Genomic DNA, 21,354 nt, shown 5'->3' on the forward strand with positions numbered 1-21,354 from the left:
TTGTTTGATGTGATAATTTAGAGAGTGTATCGTGTAGGTGGGTGAGTTTACATGGGAAACCAAGGTATGTATCTCCCATAGAGTGACATTAAGTTGAGACCTAAAGGGTGAAGAGGGTTAGCTAGGTCAGGAATGAGGGAAGCCTCCCAGGCAGGGTGTGTGAAGGCCCAGTGGTGAGAAAGAGGTAGACCTGTTTGAGAAGTGAAAATAAAGCCCATGTGGCTAGACTACATGAATAGGGAGAGAGTGGCCTGAAGTGGATGGAACCCAGATAATTCATGGCCTTTTATACTATGCTAAGGATTTAGGATTTTATTGAGGGTGCACTGGGGAGCCACTGCAGAGGGTTGTAAGCAGGGAAGTGACAAGACAAAATTTGCATTTTAAAAAATATCTCTTTGGCTCATGGGTGGAGAGAGCTTCCCAACAGGGCAAAGATAAAAGTGGAGACACTGTTGCTAAGATTCAGCTGAGAGATGATTTTGGGTTAGAGTAGAGGGACAAAAAGATGGGTTGAATTGCCAGGACTTGCTGATGGACAGATGGGTGGGTGGGGGTGATTGCTTCTGGATTTGTGCTATGAGCAATTTGGGAGACTTATGTGCCATTTGTACGATGGGGAACACTGGAGGAATAGTAGTGGAGGATGGTAGGCATTCAGCTTTCTGAGTCTGAGGCCCCTGTGAAACATCCAAGTAGAACTCTAAAGCAGGCGCTTGGCTACACAACTGGAGCTAAAAAGAAAGGGCAGGGATGGAGATGTAAGTTTTGGAATCCCAGGGAGATAGCTAGCATTTCAAGCCATAGGAATGGATGACATTACCAAGGGGAGAGAATAGAATGAGAAGAGGACTGGGCGGGGCTCTGCTCTGCCAACCTTTGGAGACTGAGAAGGAGCAATCATAGAAGCTGGAGGGTAACCAAGAAAAGTGTGTGTCTGAGGCCAAGAGAAGAGCATTTTCAGCAAGGAGCCAGTGACCGACAGTGCTGAGTGCTGCCTGGAGTCAAGTAGATGAGGAGCGAAAAGTAACCAGTGGCTTTGGCAGAAAAAAGTGCTTGGTGGCTTTTGTTAGCAATCTGGGTGGCATGGTTAGTAAAGAGTCAAATCGGAGTAGACTGAAGAGTGCCCGAAGAGAAAGCTATCCTCATAAGAAGTGGCGAAGGGGGCTTCCCTGGTGGCACAGTGGTTGAGAGTCCGCCTGCCGATGCAGGGGACACGGGTTGGTGCCCCGGTCCGGGAAGATCCCACATGCCGTGGAGTGGGTGGGCCCGTGAGCCATGGCCGCTGAGCCTGCGCGTCCGGAGCCTGTGCTCTGCAACGGGAGAGGCCACAACAGTGAGAGACCCGCGTACCGCAAAAAAAAAAAAAAAAGAAGTGGCGAAGGGACCTGGAGAAATAGTAGAAAACTTTTGGCCTTTCCCCTATGTGCTCCATTACACTTAACCAATTAGAATACTTAGAATTCTTGTAGAATTTTTAGAGCTAGAAAGGATTTTAGAGAAAATGTAGCTCAACGTTCTCACCTTACACATGGAGAGATGAGCCTTGGAGAAGGTAAAGTGATTTGCTTGCAGTAACGCTGATGGTAATTGGGAAGAACTAGTACAAGGAAGGCAAGCTTCTTGACTTTCCCAGGGCAGTACTCATTCCAAAAAAGTGTGCTTGAAGTCTGGTTCCTCTGGAGCGGGAAAGGAATTTAGAAAAGGAGATGGATGAGAGCTTAAAGAAGCGCCTGGAAGAATAGGGGGTAGAAAGAACTAACTGGAGAAGAATAAAAGGTGTTGGGAGAGCTTATGAAAAGGTGAGAGAGAAAGAAGACAGAAGCCTGGCTGGCCTCATTGTTTGCATGACCGCAGATGCTCGTGGGAGGACAGATGTCAGAGCCAGAACGTCTTCATGTTCTGGGGCCGTTTATGGTTACTAAGGGCTGTGGATTTAAACTTGTCATTCTCTGGTTATAAGACAGAAACATTTTCAAGAATTCCTGAGCCCTTTTTGTCTTCTAGGTAGTTGCTAACTTGAAAGGCCGAATCGATTACCTTTTCCCTCCTTGACTGTATTTTGCAGACAATGGAAAATGGGGGGTAGTGTCGGGGACTGGTACCATGGTAGTAAGAAAGTAGGAAAGGAAACCTTATATAACCAGGAGCACCAAGAATCCCGGCCTCTATGTCATTAATTATTTGGCTTTAGTTGGTTCATTGGTACATGAAGAGGTTTAATCAGGTGATCTTTAAGGTCATTTCAACTCTAAAAGTATGATTATGAGCTGCGGTGTCAGTGAATGTTGTCCTCTATTCTGGGTACATGTGGAAAACCACAGTCATGAAGCTTCTGGGATTGGCCTTAACTAGGCTCGTTTAAGTCTCTCGAAGCACTTTCCCTAGTTCTTGGTCATTGTTTTAGCCCCATGGCATTATCCACATCTCATTTACCTATATACAGGTATGTGAGAGGAAGGAATTATGTGAACTAATATTAGTGATACCTGATTAGCCGTGAGTGCATTGACTATATGGTGGATTATCTGTCTATAGCGACTAAAGACCACTCTTCCTATTGCCCAGCCAGGGCTTAGGCCAGTGCTAAAAGGGAAGCCAGAATAGAGTCGGAGATGAACAATGTGGTTAGAATGAGAGTGTGAATGTGCGCATTTATGTGTCTGTCTAAGCTGCCTCTCTGGCTGCAATTGCAAATCCGGTTATCAATGACCATTGGATTAGCCATTGTTTTCTCTCTTCCAGTCCCACTTGCCATTCAGTTGTGCAAATGGTGACCACAAGAGAGATAATGGAAACTGTCATTTCTCTGTGTTTGGCTCACAGGTGGATTTTGTCTGACTGCATGTGTACTGCACATTAAAATGCTCCAGCTCTTTCGGGGTTCTGGGATGTCAGGATGAGTCAAGGTTTCACCTCTTCCTATTGGGTGGCTCCTCTTGGCTCTTAGCCCTGCCCTGCCTGGCTCTGGCCTTCCCAGGCCTTTTGGCTCCACTCTCCTCTGTGCTGTCAAGTAAAAGGACAACAGACCTGAGCCCTGGGGGTCGGCACTCACGGCATGAAAGCTCTGGGGGAGACCCTCCCAGAGCAGGGTGGACATGGCACGGCATTTGTTCCTGGGCCGGGTGAGGGAAGATTGAGGTCATGGAAGGTATTGCCTCTGCTGCACAGTTAACCTCTGCATAATGACTAAAAAAAAGCTGAGGGACGAGTCAGACTTGATCTAAAGTTGGCTATTTTGTCCTGCACAGAGTGAGTGTTCCGGAGTGCCTTAGCTGGAGAACAGAGAGTGTTCACAAGTTATTATCCGGGCTCAAGGGGAGTGGGAAGGAGGAGAAATAGTACTTTGTTTCTTCCCCTTTGGAAATAGGAGGGAGATATAAGAACAACACTTACCTTTGTGCACCAGACACATTGGAAAAGACACTTTATTGACACTATTGGATTCGGATTGTCCTTAAAAATGCCTATCTCTATACATAGAGATTATATATATATATAATAGAACATAATATAATATATATAAAAATCTCAATATAAATGTATAGCCGTAGGTATAAATATAGGTATTTTATATCTACAGATATGAATATAAAAGAGGTTTTGCTAGAGCAAAGTTAAAATTACTTTGGAGAAGCAGCTTTTTATTGATTGTGGAGCACTTCAGGAGCTGCAGTTTATAAATGATATAAGGTGATTTTTAGTCCTGTTTATTCATCAAGGTAGGTTCCTGTACTGCCTTCAAGTGGTTGTTCTGGCCTAGATATCTTCAAATAATGAATGACCACTGAGAATAATAAGGTTGCATTTCTTTAAAAAATACTCACTAATTCAGACTTCACACAGTGCTGGTTAGTTTAGCTTCTGTTATCAGCTATTAGTAATGGAAGCTGTAATGGAAACTTAACCTCAGTGTGTGGTCATAGGGTCCTCACCTTTACCTAAACACTGTGATTAGGACTGTTTTGCTAAAAATGAGCACTTATAAGGCAGGTGCAGAAGTTTCCTGAGCTTTCGCTTGTCCTTTAAGATGAGAATTTAGCTAAGTCACCATAAGCTCATCTCCTATTTGAGACCTTTTCCTTGTGCTGTTTGTTCTTGCCTAGAGATTGTTATCATCATCGTGATTATCAGCATCAAATATTAAATATTAAAAGTACTGTGCTCAGTAAACACCAGGTAACAAGCTAAGATTTCTTATCAGTCTTGCTTGGGGGAACCCCAAGTTGCCTTAAGGATTTCTGGGAGGGTTTCAGTGAACAAAATTCCCATGCAGTTCAGTGGGAAGAAAAGTATTTCCCTGTTTTTCATCACTTTTACTATTTATTTACTTGCATGCCTGCTCCTAAGTGTAATTGGTAGCATTAATAATAAAATAGATTACTAATCAGCATTCAAAATGGCCTATAAATAGATTACATATGTAGCATGCAATTACCTATTAATAAACACATGCATTATTATTTTTTTTTCTATGTGAAAAGTTGCCCCTATCCAAAATACAGAAATAAAAATCATCTGTTGTCCTGAGTAGTGGTGTCAGTTTGAAGTGTGGACCCTCATGCAAACATCTAACCAAGGGCTGACTTACCCTCTGTTAACTGCAAAATTACATCATGCCTTTCAAAGTGAGTTTTCTTTTCATGAACTGGTATTTATGCTCAAGTAAATTAGCAGTGTTGCTATGATTATTTCTTAATAGAACTGGTTATGGACACTCTTATGGGTTTGTGAGTAATACACTAGCAATTCATTTATTAAAGTATTTAGGATTAGACATACTGATCTATTTCTTATTATATAAAGTGCCAAACACACAACGTCTGTGGCATCTGGACTTGATACTGTGATTCTGTTTAAGGTTTCTTATGCATGTACTTCTAAAAAACCTTCATGATTCGTTTTGGTCCAAGAAGTAAAGTCTTCACAACATCTTTTTAATAATCTATCACTCATCCAGGGTCTTTGCCTCCTCTTCCAACAGTGTTCTCTTCATAATTGAAAAGAAATAATACATATCTCTTAAATTTGCCTCCCTCCCCTATATCCCCCTCGGCAATAGCTACAACGTGTTTTAGGCATCTTGGCATAAGACCAGGTTACTTTATTTTTTTAATTATCATTATTTTATCTTCTTCTCTCTTTTTTTTTTAACATCTTTATTGGAGTATAATTGCTTTACAGTGGTGTGTTAGTTTCTGCTATATAACAAAGTGAATCAGCTATACATATACACATATCCTCATATCTCTTCCCTCTTGCATCTCCCTCCCTCCCACCCTCCCTATCCCACCCCTCTAGGTTGTCACAAAGCACCGAGCTGATCTCCCTGTGCTATGCGGCTGCTTCCCACTAGCTATCTATTTTATGTTTGATAGTGTATATATGTCCATGCCACTCTCTCACTTTGTCCCAGCTTACCCTTCCCCCCACCCCGTGTCCTGAAGTCTGTTCTCTAGTAGGTCTGCATCTTTATTTCATTTTTTTTTTTTTTAGATTCCATATATATGTGTTAGCATACGGTATTTGTTTTTCTCTTTTACTTCACTCTGTATGACAGACTCTAGGTCCATCCACCTCACTACAAATAACTCAATTTTGTTCTTTAGATAAGCCAAAGAAGGCAGAATTTAATTTATATTTGGGGAATATTGCTGATTAGTTCTGAAAGAATGATGTAAATTGCCAAGTGTCATGGAATCTTTGCTTCGAACTGGAGAGAACAGAAATTCCATTGATTATAGAAAGAGCAACAATGTGGATAAAAATCAAATTGGCAACATCCCTCAGTATTAGAGAAGTTCTGTAGGAGGCTGGGGGTGGCTGTGAGGGAAGGTAGATTTCTGGGCAGAGATTTAGGCCTATAGATTTAACTGTAGCTAAAGGATCACCAGAGGACAAGTAGAATCTCTGCCTAGAAATCTACCTTCCCTCACAGCCACCCCCAGCCATCCACAGCTTCTACCCCCCGTACTGACATCTCAGGTCTTAAAAAATATTTGCATACTGCTTTATTCCAAAAAGGTTTAATGTGAAGGGAAAATAACGGGTAAAAAGTTGGAATAGCAAGGTTCATGTTTAAAATTCACGTCACGAAACTCTGTCTACCTATTACCGGTTGGCCCGAGATTTGTCTCTTCTATTTCTAGCAGTCAGCATGAGGAAGGAAACACAGTCAATTATAAGGTAGTGTAAATATAGTGTACATTACAAAAAAAAAAACCACCCTAAAAACAAACAAAGCACTACCAAAGCAGTAATGAAGCACTCACTCTTCTTGATGTTGTGACCTGAGAGATATTTCTCCTGTGGGATTTTATTGGGTTAGCTGGTGACAATATCCTTGACTTCCCTGAACCTTGGTTTCTTTGCCTGTACAATGCGGATAATGACAGTATTTAATTCGTGCAGTTGTGAGGATTGCATGAGGTAATAGAAGTAGGAGACCTAGCCAGAACCTGGCATATTTGTAAGAATTCCATAAATGGCTGCTATCATCTGTATGTATAAACACAGCACCATGTTTCCTAAAGGAGCTAATGATCTATCCTGCATAGAGAGGCATATGTTGTTAACCACTCAGTCCACTGCAAAAATTTTAGTTTGGCTCATTTGATGGGTTTGATTCTACAAAGTCCTAAATCATCATTGGTAGGGAAGTGGGTATATGTGAAAGCCTCTTTAACATGAATGGCTACAGAGTTACTAGCTGTAAAAGTTCTCTGGTGGCCTGAAATCATGATAGCAGCTCTCAGTGCTGTTAGTTTAGAAATATTTTAGGAATTGGGAGAAGTGGACATGATAACATGGCAGGACTCCTGCTTTCACCTGAGGTGGAGCACGTGAGGATGGAAGAAACAGGGATCACCTAGTGATGATTTCTGATGGTCAGAGATAACCAGGAAAACCATGTTTTCTTCCCAGTAGTACTGGCTGTGGATGGATTGTGAGATATTCCCAAGACATTTAGAGTTTGTTGGGAACTTGCACCATCTGTCAGAGAAAGGCATGCAGGGTATTTATTTGAACACATGTTACTGAGGCCACTGCCAAATCAAGGACTGAATGCCCTTTGACTCACACCTAAGTGAACACTGTCAAATGTAGATTCCAGTAGTTTTACTTTACAAAATTTTGAGTAGCAAGAATGTAACCTTTATTTTAATAACATTTAAAACAATCACCATTTCCTTTTGAATTCTACCTATTAAAATTTTTCTTTTGCTCCTTCTTCTTTTTACATTATCTTTGGAAGAAGTTTTTACTGACATTTCTACCAGAGAATTTTTTTTCTTTTGCGCCTAAAATTCACTCATAAATTAAGCAGGTAATCGTCCCTGATTTTCTGAGCATCTTACTGTTTTGTAGACTCTTGCTGAATTAGAAATCTTGTCTATCAAGTTTCTCCTTTGCATTTTACATGTAAAATAATACTACACCTTCCACCGCTTGGTGTCATTTGGGGAGTTGTAATTTTAAAAATAGCCATCAATCTTCATGGCCTATCTCTGAGACAGGTAAAGATATTTTAATGAAAATAAATATTGAGATCACCTATGATATTCTTATCAACAATAGCATTTTTTAAAAAAATCAGTAATGCTGCTTCTATTGACTCTAAAGACAGGTATTTTGTGGAGGTGGTAAGAATGCTTTCATTCCAGCTTATTTTATTTCTGGTATTTTTGGTACTTAGCACATACAGCTTATGAACGATTTGGTCATCATTTTGAGAAAGCATGCCTTTCCCCCAGTCACCAAAGTGAGGCTGCCTTCCTCTCTTCTGGTGGGCAAAGAAGCTGAAATGAAAAGAGGTTGAGAAGTAATTGATGAAACACAAACACTGTCTCTGAGGTCCTAAAGGCTTGTTTAACCTCAGGACCCTGTTCCTTTTCCTTTATCTGAACAAAGACAGAAAAGGAAAATGTAGTTACCCGTAATGTACGAGAGGAAAAGGAAAATGCTTTGCATTTTGAATTGCTCAGCTCAGTGCCCTGGTTTCGTTTGGCAGCTCTTGGAAGGCGAGAGCTTCCTCACCCAAGGCGTGAGCTTCCTCACCCAAGGCGTATTCTATTTTACTGTGCTGTAAGGATCCCCCCCAAAATTCATAGCCGTGTGGTTACCAGAGAATTGTAGCTTCCCAGAGGCCATCACTGAGAGTATAAAAAAACGCCTAAGAGGGCTTCCCTGGTGGCGCAGTGGTTGAGAGTCCACCTGCCGATGCAGGGGACACGGGTTCATGCCCTGGTCTGGGAAGATCCCACATGCCGCAGAGCGGCTGGGCCCGTGAGCCATGGCTGCTGAGCCTGCGCGTCCGGAGCCTGTGTTCTGCAACGGGAGAGGCCGCACAACAGTGAGAGGCCCACATACCGCAAAAAAAAAAAAAAAAGCCTAAGAGTGTTAGTAAGGGATAGGAGTGGGAACAGGGAACAGAGAGTGACTGCAGATGAGCATGAGGGATCTTTTTGGATTGGTCGACAGGTTCTGAAATTGGATTATGGTGATGCTTGCCCAACGCTGTAAATATACTAAAAGTCATTGAATATGAACCCTTAAAATGAGTGAACTTTATGGTATGTGAAGAATTATACCTTAATAAAGCTGATAAAAATGTCTGAAATAGGGGCTGTCTTTTTTTTTTTTTTTGCGGTACGCTGGCCTCTCCCTTTTGTGGCCTCTCCCGTTGCGGAGCACGGGCTCCGGACGCGCAGGCCCAGCGGCCATGGCTCACGGGCCCAGCCGCTCCACAGTATGTGGGATCTTCCCGGACTGGGGCACGAACCCGTGTCCACTGCATCGGCAGGTGGACTCTCAACCACTGCGCCACCAGGGAAGCCCCGGGCTGTCTTAAAAGGAACCATATTCACTGTTGGTACCTGGGCTTCATGGTGCAGCATCGTGTCTGAAACTTCCCCACCTGTGGGAAAGTCGGCGGGGTTGGGGGAGCATCTGAGGGAGGGGCGGGAAGAGATGGGGATAAGCTGAATCTTATTCCTAAGGCAGGGAGGAGGCCTGTGATCATGATGCGTATACAGTGGCACCATTTTTATGGTGATGACGGCTCCGGTTAGGTTTCTGAAGGTAAGGTACCTTTCTCTCCCGGGCTTTGAAAACTCACCTTCTGAATCGTCCCAACTCTTTTGTTGGGTTGACAACAACACTTTATAGCCAGAAATCTTACCTTAAAATCTTATCAGCCCATGTAAACTGTCTTTTAAATGATTTATCAAATATACTATGCAGATTTGTGTAAATACATTAAAAAAATCTTTCTATGTAACATCAATTTGACTCATGTTGCTTAGCCACTACATTTTTTTTTATTGCTTGTTGCTTAGCCACTACATTTTTTTTTATTGCTTGGTTACCATTTTTTAATAAGAAAATATGTTTTTGAACATCTTTTTGGAGTATAATTCTTTACAATGGTGTGTTAGTTTCTGCTGTATAACAAAATAAGAAAATGTTTAATGTGACAGGTTAAAAAATTTTTTTTCAACCTCTTAGTTTTTTTCATGATGTTTTCCTATTTCTTGAACGAAGGCAATCAAGCTTTCAGAGTTTGATTTACTGAAGAAATTGGTTGGCTTTGCTTACATATATTGTGTGACTTGAGATAAAGCTGCAGGACTCCCTCAGTAACTGGAGGGCAGGAAACAATTGACACTGTTTCTTAATTCACATTGTTTCTGAGACATTTCCTACTTCCTAGTATAATATAGCTTTCCCATGAGAACAATTTGCTTGTAAATGGATAGACATGATAAATTTCTCATTGGCACACATTCTGTGAGGAGAATTTCACTGTGCTTTTTAGTAGTTGAGTTGGCGTGTGTGTCTGTGTGCATATCTGTGTGTGTGCTGGGGGCTGGTGCTTCATGTTTTATGTAGATGCCTCCAACTTCATTCCAAGTATGAGATATTTTCTTTTGAATGCTTACCCATTAACCTAGGGTTCTGCATTCCTTGGTTGGAACCTCTTTCTTGATATAATTGTTTTAATCCTTCCAGTTTAAGGGAACAACCCTGTGGATTATGGTGTTTTTAGATATGCCTGATGAGTTACCGTGGAAAGGAATTCACAGCATTTACATCAGACATTTGCATGTATGTGTATTGCATGTGGGTGTGTGATATTGTCTGCAGCACTGTAAAGTGGTCATCAAGGAATAATGCCAGAATGGGAAAGGAAATCCGTAGATTATCTCATCTTTTTTGCAATTCCTATTTGCAATTCAAAAAAAAAAGTAGTTTTCACATTACTTCCGAAATGGTGGTTCCCGCATTCAGAAGTTAGACCGTATATAAAGTGAAAGTAAAAGTTTTCCAATTAAAAAAAAAATGTAGAACTTTGAGTTCCCTTTTTTTTTCTGTCTTATCAGATTTTGTAAAAATAATACCACTTGTCAGTTTTGCAGCTCCTTCCATCTAGAGAACTAAAAGCATTTCACAATCTTTTTTCCTCATGCCCTTCTCTTCAAGGCAATCTTTACTGGGCTGGGTTTATTTTTATCACTGCAACAACCAGTTTTTAGAAACTTTTGCAAACGAAAAAAGAAAAATGAGAATGGCACTGTAGCTGACATTCATTTTAGCTGTTTCCTAGTATGAACATTTGAGTATTTCTAAAATTTTCTCTCCAAGTATGTCTTATTTTTTCTTAGTTTGTCCCAGTTCTAAGTCTCTATTCTGCTGATTGGGTAAAATAAGTTTTAGTGTAAAACCTTATACCCAGCAGAATGACCTCTTGACCTTTGAGTTAGATCTCCCCCCTACCCCCGCCCTCCCTACAGTTCCAAGAGCTCCTTTTTCATCACTGTGTTCAGTATAATCACAGATTCCAGGAAAGTTAGCACTGGAAGGGCCTCTAGGGATTACCCAATTTAAACCTCTCTTTATATAAATGATGAGATTGAGGCCTGGAATGGCTAAGGGACAGGCTCAAGGTCAGATAGCTCATTGATGGCAGAGGTATGGCCAGAATCAAGGATTCCTGATTTCCGGTTCAGTATTCTTTGACTTTCCTAAACAAAGAGGGCTCTCTGGATAGAATTAGAGCACACCGTCACTGAATCCTAGTGCCAACCAACAGGTTGATTTACAGTCTAGCGCAATGAAAATTGGGAGAAGATTTTATTTTTCCAGTTTATTTGTCAAATATGGAATGGTAGTGTTGAATTCATAGACATTTTTTTCTGACCTGTGGGTCTTGTGCAATTTCTGTGCAGCGGAGACTGTGATTTGAAATGACTGGTGATTTGTGTACCTTCCTCAGGCCACCACACCATCTACATCGGGGTCCATGTGCCAAAGAGCTACAGGAGAAGGAGACGTCACAAGAGAAAGGCAGGGCACAGAGAAAAGAAGGAAAAGGAGAGAATCTCTGAGAACTACTCTGACAAGTCCGATGTGGAGAACGCGGATGAGTCCAGTAGCAGCATCCTAAAGCCTCTCAGTGAGTACTCCCTGGGTGTGGGTGCCTCTCTCTGCTTCACTCCCGCAGCCTGGGGAAAGACACGTGTCAAGATCTTGTGGCTAACAGGGAGGGACGCAGCGATACCGGAGTGGTGGCCTCTAAAGCGTAATGTCTCTGGAGAGGCTTTTCTTGTCCCAGCAGGTTGGTCTAGGAGGAGATCTGGTAAAATTCTGAGCTGGTCAGAAAAGATGTGACAGAGTTTAGGCGTGGTTGTGTGTTTTGACTAGTGAAGGAGGACAGAATGTTATAGATAGTATTTAACTGCAGTTATCAACAGTAACTGGGAGATTCTTCAAGAAATTTTTGGATTGTTCCTGCTTAGCAATAGGTTGTATTAAGATAGTAGGTCAAGATGAGAAATATATATATATATATATGTATATATATGACATTTATAGGAATATAGGTGGCATTTAGCCAGGTTGATTTAAAAAGGAATAGTGGGAAAGCATCCTGAAAATCAGAGAAGGATATAGAGTGACACAGCTCTTGAAAGGTTGAACCTATTAGATATCATACTTTGGATAGAGGTGTTATTAGGAACAGAATAGCAGGAGGTCAAAGCACATCCTTGGATTCAAACGCTAGGGTGGATGTGTGTTTAGGTGTATGTGTCTCTTGCTTTGGTTCCTTTTGATATGGAGAACGTTTGGCTATCGGGGCAGCTTTGTGGCTGAAGGGAACATGAATATATGCTGTAGAAGGGAGAAGCAGTAGAAACGTATGCCAATTTGGGAAGATTCCCCAACAGGAGTTACATAGTGACAGCTTTTCATGTTGGCAGAGCTCTCAGCACAGTTCTTCCTCTCTTTGCTACACTTGCAGAAGTCTGGAACCTGCAATAGAACGCTTTATTATGGGTGGTGGAGATAAAGATCCAGTTCAGTCTTTGCAGGTGATGAGAGGCCAAATTAGAATTAACAGCTCAGGTGTGTTGAAAAGTGAATTTACAGAGTTAAATTAAAGAGGGTGTGAAGTGTAGTGGTGTGGATCTGTGAATTTTTTTTTATAGTCTCTCTCCTGGAGCTGAACAGGTGGCTTAGCAGCTAGAGAGGTACTTATGCTGAGAGGAGCCATCAGGTGGACCACCAAATTGAAGAGGAAAGTTTTGAGGACAGTTTGGAGATGTTCCACTATATTATAATTTTAAAGTGTTGGAATAAATGTAAGACTTAGATGGGACCAGAGGGCAGGAGGCAAGAGTTCTGTGCTTTTCACTGGAATGTTGGGGGAGAGCCTTTCTGAAAGGAACTGTTCATATGTTGACTAAAAAAATGGGGTCTGTTTCAAGCAAACTCCTTGAAATGCAGCCAAAAAAGTTCACAGTTAATAGTCTGGAGGAACAAAAGATAACATCCCTTTCCAAATAAATTACTACTATTTATCTCCATTTGCTATCTGTTTTGGCAAGGCCTAAGCCAGAATCAGAGGTGCGTCTCCACTGTGTGTGCGTGTGTGTGTGTGATCTGTCTCTCTGTCTCTCTTTGTCTCCCTCTCTCTCTCTCATAATCTCTCATTCTGCAATTTAAGAACAAGAGTGCATCATCACTATAAATACTAAAAAGGAAAGAGATGCTCACCTACACAAATGGGCCAAGGGATTTTGAGATGATAATTATGTAATAGCTTTTTAGGAAGGGCAGTGGAAACAATGCCAGTAATACTCAAGTAGGTAATAGTGAATAAACAGGTCAGAAAGGTACTGAGACTGAACCTGTCTCTCCCACGGGGTTCCTGTGGCTTTCTGTGGCATTTGGGGGACCAGTTTGAGTACAACATGTAAAATAAGGAAGGCAGTTCATTCTCTTTACCCTCAGAGGTCTCCTCCCTGGGGAGTACTGGATTGGGTTGTATACTTGGTTTCTGAAGCGATCCTATGGAGACATCATTGTTAAGGACAATGATAATAAAGAAATGATTTATAAATTTGTATTTTATAGTTGTTACTTTCTGCTAGTCACTAAGTTATGCTGTCATATGCCTGTGACATATTTGACATGAGGCATCCAATTTGACATGAAGATCCTCTTAGAAATTACCGTATTTTCTCCACTGCTTATCATGGAGACTAACGAGATTGGTCGCTGGTTTATCTGGTGCAATTCTACTTAAGATTGTTGCACTCAGATATGGAAAGACATTTCAATCTGTGATTTGGCGGAAGCTACAGGGCTCTGACACCAACATGAAGATAAAATTCTTATGGGAAAACTCACTGAAATACCTGCCATTACTGTCTGTCAGGAACAGCCCCACCCAGTTTATGTTGTTCTTGGATCTTGGGTTTTTGAGTTAACTTATGTTTACAGACATACCAGGTCCTCTAGACTAGATTCTTGCAAGGGCCTGGCATTGTAGCAGGTCATGCTTGTAACTTCTGAAGAAGCCCCACGTGGAAATAGAGTAACTTGATGAGAATCATCCCTGATTTTTTTCCCTTGCTGTCACCTCCATATGCAATCCATCAATGACTTCTGTTGGTTCTACTTCTAAAATATGTCTGAATCTGTCTACTCTTTTTTGGTTTGGCTGCCACAGTGTGGTCCAGGGAATCCTTATTTCTTGCTTAAGGCAACTGCAACAGACTCCGCCTTTCAAGTCTCTTCCCACACAGTGGCAGCAGTGATCATCATGAAGTTTAAATTGGGTCATGCCATTCACTCCTTAGAATGAAATCTCGGTTGGGCGTTAGGGCCCACCGTGTCTCACCAGAGTCCTTTGTGTTATTTGCTCCTTGTTCACTTTAATTCAGCCACGGTGATTTTTTTCAGTGGTGCCCAAACCTTTTCTGCCTTAGGACCTTTGCTCATGCAATCCCATCTTTCTGGAATGGTCACTCATTCTGGCCCCGGTTAGCTGTTCTCTCCCTTTATGTTCCAGCTTTAAAGTTTGGTCTCTTGAGAGAGGCCTTTTCCTACTGCTCTCTCTGACGTAGGTTCTCCAGTGTTAGCCCCCCCTCACTTCTTATCTCTTTCCTTCATAATACATGTTTCACTTTGGGACTTTGTTAGCCTACAGTTTTGTCTTGTGCTGATGGTACACCGTAAGCTCCCTGAGAGCTAGGATCAAGTTTGTTTTGTTCACCTATGTTATCTCTGGCAGCTAGTACAGTGTCTGGTACATAGTATATATGTGCCTAATAAATGCTTATTGAAGAGCAGTTGATTACTACAGCGGAAGACATTGCTTCTGTTGGTCTATTTCCCACATTATAGGTAAAGATCCAGTTGATTTTCTTGTTTTTAATCCTCACACATGATCTTTTATATTTCCCTGCTCTGCCTTTTTCTCTTGCCATTTCAATCTGGTCCTAACTTTTAATTATGCTACTTTGGGAAGTGCCTCATTATTTTAACTATTGCTAAAGTGGTACTTTGGTCTGGGTACACGACTCCTGACTGTGTTGAGTTGCTCGTCACCCACAGGTGATGGAAGGGATTGATCCACAGAGCACATGGATTCATCCCATACATTTAAAAATGCTTACTATTCCGGGGCTTCCCTGGTGGCGCAGTGGTTGAGAGTCCGCCTGCCGATATAGGGGACACGGGTTCGTGCCCTGGTCCGGGAAGATCCCACATGCTGTGGAGCGGCTGGGCCCATGAGCCATGGCCACTGAGCCTGCGGATCCGGAGCCTGTGCTCCGCAACGGGAGAGGCCACAGCAGTGAGAGGCCCACGTACTGCAAAAAAAAAAAGAAAAAAAAATGCTTACTCTTCCGGACGAGAATGGCAGCTCAGCTTCAGAAGCCATATTAAGGAGGCACAGAATGAATAGTAAAGGACATTTATAACAAGACGTAAGCCAAATATCCTCCAGTATTTAGGCACATTAGGAAGATGACATAATTAACGGGTTCATTTAACTTATAACACAGATGCTTTTTTCTCTTCTCTATGGCTCTGGTCTCAAGACAGGGCTTCTAAAGAGTGGATGCACATTTTGAATCTCATGCATCTGGAGCTTTGAGGAGGAGGCTAGCCACCCTCGTTTCCCCTCCGAGCTCAGTGGCAGCTCTGAGTCCTCACACAGCTGCTCTTCTCAGTGTGGTGTCTGAGCTGGTGTCTCAGCTTGGGACACAGAGAAGAAAGCACATGTGAGAAGTGTGGTACATGAGCAATGGGGAGAGAGGCTGGGGGAGACAAGTGAAATGGAAGAGCAGGCAGGAGGAGAGACAAGGGAACGAGGAGGTGGTGTGTGGAGTAGGTGGTGGAGAGAAAAGCTAGATTGTGCTCTTCCTTAAAAATAATCCTTTCGCCTCCCCCACCATACACTTTTTTTCCCCCTAAGTTAGCAGCTGCCATCCTCTGAGGGTTGCCCATTCTGGGTGGGAAGGTGGTCCTGGATGAGCTAGGCTCTGCAAACACAGTGCAGTGACCTTCCATCGATGGTTCTGACCTCTGTGCTTTGCGTTTTGTTAGTGCCCTGGGATGCTTATGGGGGAATCACAGGCTGCTCTGTGACTGCAGAGACTCTGAAGATGTGTAGAATGTTGGGAAACAGAGCTACAAGCAGAACATCCTGTTCAGCATAGTGGTCTGATGTGTAGTATATCTCTTGACAAGCTTGCACATGCATCGGCTCTGGGCGGTGCTAACTGCCTCGCACACCTATGTCTTGCCCGTGGTGGAATCTGGTCGCTGGGTATGCGCACACACATTCAGTCTTGTGGTATTCTTTCTTAGCTCTTTGGATGTGTACCAGAACTGATGCATTTATGCTAGTGAACATTGTTCTGTGAGCCTGGAACAATGGATGCCCATTGGTGATCCAGTTATAGTCAGGAAACTGAAGCAGAGAAATGGGCAGCTGCTTTTGTTCGGTGCTTCCGGGGAAATGAACAGAGTACCTTTTCATAAAGAGTCAAGATTATTTGGGGTTTTGTCATTTGACTTCCCCTTTTCCCAGCGCACACACACCCCTGCGCCCTCCCCACACCTGACCTCATTCTTCTGGGTGCATTCCTACTTTTTCTTGATTCCTAAATGTTTTTAGGCAAGACCCTTAATGCTGATATCACAAAGTAAGATTTAAAAAATTTTCTGTGTGCCATTTGTGTATCCCCCAAATGAAGCAGTATGTAGGAGAGAAGGGAGTCTTCGGAATGTATGTGAAAGGAGGTAGATTCTGTCCCTGTTAGGAAACAAAACACAAAAGAAATATGCCATCTTTTTCATCCTCTTCTCTATCTTTCATCTTATGTACGTAGGAGGAAGTACTTTATCTTTAGGTCTGAAACAAAGGCTTTTGGTATTTAAAAGTAATTGAAAACTTAAAGTTTGCCTTTTCAGAAGGGCCACTTGTGATGGAATTTTACTGGAAAGGTAGTGTATCATATCAGTTAGGAGCACATATTCAAGCCACACAGAGTTCGAATCCCAGCTCATACCAGCAGCGTGGCCTTGGCAAGATACTTAAACTCTCTGTGCTCCTGTTTCCTCTCCTGTAAAAGGGGAATAATGACAGAGGTTACTTCATAGTGCTCTGAGTATTAAATGGGAAGTGTATCTGGTTAGCAATTATTATTTTGGGTTATTCTGAACATTTTCTTCAAGCTCATCTTTTCCCTTCCATTGTACACAGGTAATGCCAAAGCTTCAGACTAAAACTTTGCAGAGATTAATTCCCTGTGAACATTAATCACTGCTTTTTAAGCTCTTCTGGCCTTTTCTACTATAAAATCCCACTAGTTCTTCCTTTGCTTTGGCTGTCAGCTTGGCTCCTGGCTCCCAAAGGCATCTTTGGGAGAGCTAAGTCTCTTAACTTGCCAGTGGTACAGGCTGGATGCTGGCTGGCAGGTGAAAGGACCAAGGAAATGAGACTTTCACGGGGCAGAGGTGATACCTATTGTGCTGTGCCTTTGTGTAACATAGGGGCACTAGCAAGTGACTCTGCTTACCAAATGTGCCCTTGACTTCAGTCAACAGTTGGAATTCCCACTTCTGGGCCCCAGCAAGCAAATGGGCTGTTCCTTCTTTCCTGAAAAGGATCTCTTTCTGGCTCTTTCTTTGTGTTTCTCAGTGAAATTAATCTGGTTAAGAAGGGCAGTTGGGTGGGACGCATCAGCAACTCAAAGGCAGTGCTGTGCAGAGAGGAAAAATGTTTGGCATACTTCTGTTTTTGGTGGCACAAAGCTGGCTCAACAATGTTGTGTTTTGTGTGGTACAAATAATTGCTGTTTATTCCTCTGTGATGCTGATGAGTACAGGAGCACTGTGTCTTAGCTCTTCTGCCTTCTCCAGTTGGTTAACTATATAAACCTCTTAGGGAGCCTTGCATTTTGGAAACGCAGTTCTCTTGAAATCACCTTGAAGTGGCCTCCAAGTGGCAGTCCTTTACACTATGGAAGGGTGTCATTTCTCGCAGCCTCTGCCTATTCTATTACAATAGTTATTTCATTTTATCATGCTGTGAGATGTTATGAATAGTGCATTTACGTGTGTCATGGGAGAGTTGATGTTGCTGCTATTTATAGTGACTCATGAGTTCAAGAGGCCTCAGAGGGTTCCACTGTGCTCCAGGTGCTGGGGTACTCAGGGCTAAAAAGAGACTGTGACTTGAGGTGGAAAATGGGGGAAAACTAGAGCTGTATATGGAATTTAAGATGTGAAGTATACTCTAGAGAAGCGAAGGGGGTGTAAATGACTATCTGTCACAGGTATTACTTCCTCAGCAGAAGGCAGGACTCATCCTGTGGTTTGGGTTCAAGGATAAGATTGGAAGCTTGGGGGTGTGAGTGTATTTGTGAGTATGTGTGTGAGAATGTGTGTGATTGGAATGCACTGAAAAAATGAAAGATACTGGTAGGGATCTTCTTGAAATGGTATTCTGTTCAGGAAATTTCTCATATCAGAAAAAAAAAGATTCTTAAAGGACTGTATGGGTTCTTAATACCAGGGATTTAGATTCAGGGCTTTATGGGTTTGAACTGTTGATGCAGAAGTTGGGATGTGGGACCATGGGGGACCATGGGTATATTCTATAAATAAATTCTCTGGAATTCTTCCATGACCACAATCTGGAAGCAGGAATGTTGGGTTCTTTTAATAACTTTCCCATGGATGGGGAGTGTTGCTTGACTTTTCATCACATTTCTATAGAGGTGTTGTGAGCACGGAGTCCCCATCATCCTCTTACCTGTATAATCAAAATCTCAGTAATCCTTGATTCTTCCCTATTCTTTTTCTCCCATAATCAGCCACTCACTGAGTCCTATTGGTTTTTCCTTCTAAGTATCTCCTGTGTCTGCCCTTTCCTTTGAATTCCTAAGGCATTATCTTCTTATTTGGATTTTCTGCCTTTAGTGTCTAACTTGAAATACAAGGGAGTTATTTCTTTTTTTAATTAAAAAATTTTTTTTTATTGGGGTATAGCTGTTTTACAATGTTGTATTAGTTTCTACTGTACAGTGAAGTGGATTTCCCTGTGCTATACAGCAGGTTCTTCTTAGTTATCTACTGTATACATATTAGAGTAAATATGTCAATCCCAATCTCCCAATTCATCCCCCTCTCACCGCCCCACTTTCCCCCTGGGTATCCATACGTTTGTTCTCTACATCTCTGTCTCTGTTTCTGCCTTGCAAACCGGTTCATCTGTACCATATTTCTAGATTCCACATATATAATTTATGATATTTGTTTTTCTTTCTGGCTTACTTCACTCTGTATGACAGTCTCTAGGTCCATCCACGTCTCTACAAATGACCCAATTTCATTCATTTTTATGGCTGAGTAATATTCTATTGTATATGTGTACCACATCTTCTTTATCCATTTGTCTGTCGATGGACATTTAGGTTGCTTCCATGACCTGGCTATTGTAAATAGTGCTGCAGTGAACATTGGGGTGCTGTGTCTTTTTGAATTATGTTTTTCTCAGGGTATATGCCCAGTAGTGGGATTGCTGGGTCATATGGTAATTCTATTTTTAGTGTTTTAAGGAACCTCCATACTGTCAAAATGCACTGTTCTTTTTTTGGGGGGTGTCACGTGGCATGTGGTATCTTAGTTCCCCAACCAGGGATTGAGCCCATGCCCCCTGCAGTGGAAGCACAGAGTTGCAACCCCTGGACTGCCAGGGAATTCCCTAGAAGGGAGTTATTTCTGACAAGGCTTCCAGGTATCTCGCAACCCCTGGACTGCCAGGGAATTCCCTAGGAGGGAGTTATTTCTGACAAGGCTTCCAGGTATCTAAAATGTCCCTTCCATCTAGTCTCTCTTTAAATAAACAAACAATAATGGTAATAAAAAAAAACCTTCTAATGCTTCTCATTACTGAAAGCAGGTTCCTCACTTGAGGTCCATAGACATTTAAAAAGAAATTGAGAATGTAATGGAGTTTCCTCTACTTTTTTCAATAGTTTAATGAAAATTATAGGTTTCTTCTGTTTCAGCAAGGCCTTAAAGAGAGCATTTACACCCACTCATAATGACTTCCCCAGTTTTTGAACTCCTGTGGCAAGTATTTTACAAGTACATTACATATTCTGGTACTTAGGCCTGTGATGCTTCAAGTGTTGACTTAACCTCTTTCATTCAGCTGTGTGTCGTCTCTCCAGCCATATCATTAGAGCCTCACGGGCAGGAGCAATATTTCGTACTTATTTTGAGTCATGTTCTGAAATAGCATATCCTTTGAGTGGATGCACAAATAAAATGTCTAGAAATTACCAGTTAGTTTAAAATATTCTGCTGTGTCTGAGAAATAAAAACTGAAGAGGAAAGGTTATGTAATTATTTAGTATTAACAACGACCTTAGTTAAAAAAAAAAACTATCCCCCCCACCTAAATCTTATTGAAATGTGATTAAAATAGAAATCACCAGAGTTGTGTAAGAGGGTGAGTTGAATAATGGTGAAATGAAAAGAGAGAAAAGTAATTTTTCTCATGCTATATAGTTCTACAACTTTGTTTTGCAATGATTAATTAGCACGTAAATAAAATAGAAATTGTTCATGTTTTCGAAACAGAAATAAAAGTGCTACCCTGCACGTACTTTTTCTCATGAAAAAGTATTAAAATGTGTGAAGATACGTATGTCAATGCAAGAATGCAAAATATTATTTTAGATGACATTTCTCTAAAGAACCATATTAACATGTTGAATTGGTGTAAGCTTGCCTCTGCATGACTGTTTGCGGTTCATATTCCACTGTGCTGAGTGAGGATAGTGTATAAAAGAGGTTACTTATGATAGTGAGATTTGTTAATCACTTGATGTCACCAAGGCTGTTTGTGGAGTGTCTTACATAGAGAATTTTAAGAATTGTTATGTATGTTTATTATGGATAAACAGAGTAGTCCATGTTGCTGCAGAGATGAACTTAGGTGACCTTTGTACATCCTTCTCAGAATCATGATGTAATGTTTTTGAAACAAGAGCATCCCTGAAATTTTTTATTCTTCTGCTATTTGCCAATTAAGCAGAATTCCATTTTTTTAAAAAGCAGGATTTACTCAATACCCTTAGAAGCCACTTCTGGTAGCTGTTTTACTGTGATCCATCAATTTGTATTAAAGTTATCCTTTGTCTGTTACCAAATTTTGCCACAAGGGCCACAGAGAAAGCAATTATATTTCATTGATTCTGCTTCATTTACGAGGCTTTGGGAAGGAATAACTTAGGTGTAATGGAAAAATGTGACCTCTGGATGCAAATTTCCAATAAATATGTGGACCATATAGCAAGTTGTGTTTGTTCAAAACTGAAGCTGTTTTCAGCAGAAAATAGGGTGATTTCTGTTACCAAGTCATGGGGATAGCAATTTCTTTAACTAGAAATTCGCTGCAGATTTACCCAATATCTAGAATGCATGCATGAGCAACTCTAAAATCCTGTCAGTTCTTTGACTCTACTTCGTTACTGCTTGTGAAAC

The 21,354-nt window shown here is 41.5% G+C and overlaps 1 protein-coding gene across 4 annotated transcripts in view; it reads left to right on the forward strand.

Annotated features, from left to right (window-relative positions):
• SLC4A4 (solute carrier family 4 member 4) overlaps nt 1–21,354 on the forward strand; it is a 357,043-nt gene that overhangs the window by 60,537 nt on the left and 275,152 nt on the right. For all 4 annotated transcript variants that reach the window (XM_032632939.1, XM_032632937.1, XM_032632936.1 and 1 more), the window contains exon 3: nt 11,276–11,455. In XM_032632939.1, the coding sequence (XP_032488830.1) occupies nt 11,276–11,455 (180 nt within the window). The remainder of the gene's footprint in view (nt 1–11,275; nt 11,456–21,354) is intronic.

The sequence above is a fragment of the Phocoena sinus genome, chromosome 5 (genome assembly GCF_008692025.1).
Source record: "Phocoena sinus isolate mPhoSin1 chromosome 5, mPhoSin1.pri, whole genome shotgun sequence".
NCBI lineage: Eukaryota > Metazoa > Chordata > Mammalia > Artiodactyla > Phocoenidae > Phocoena > Phocoena sinus.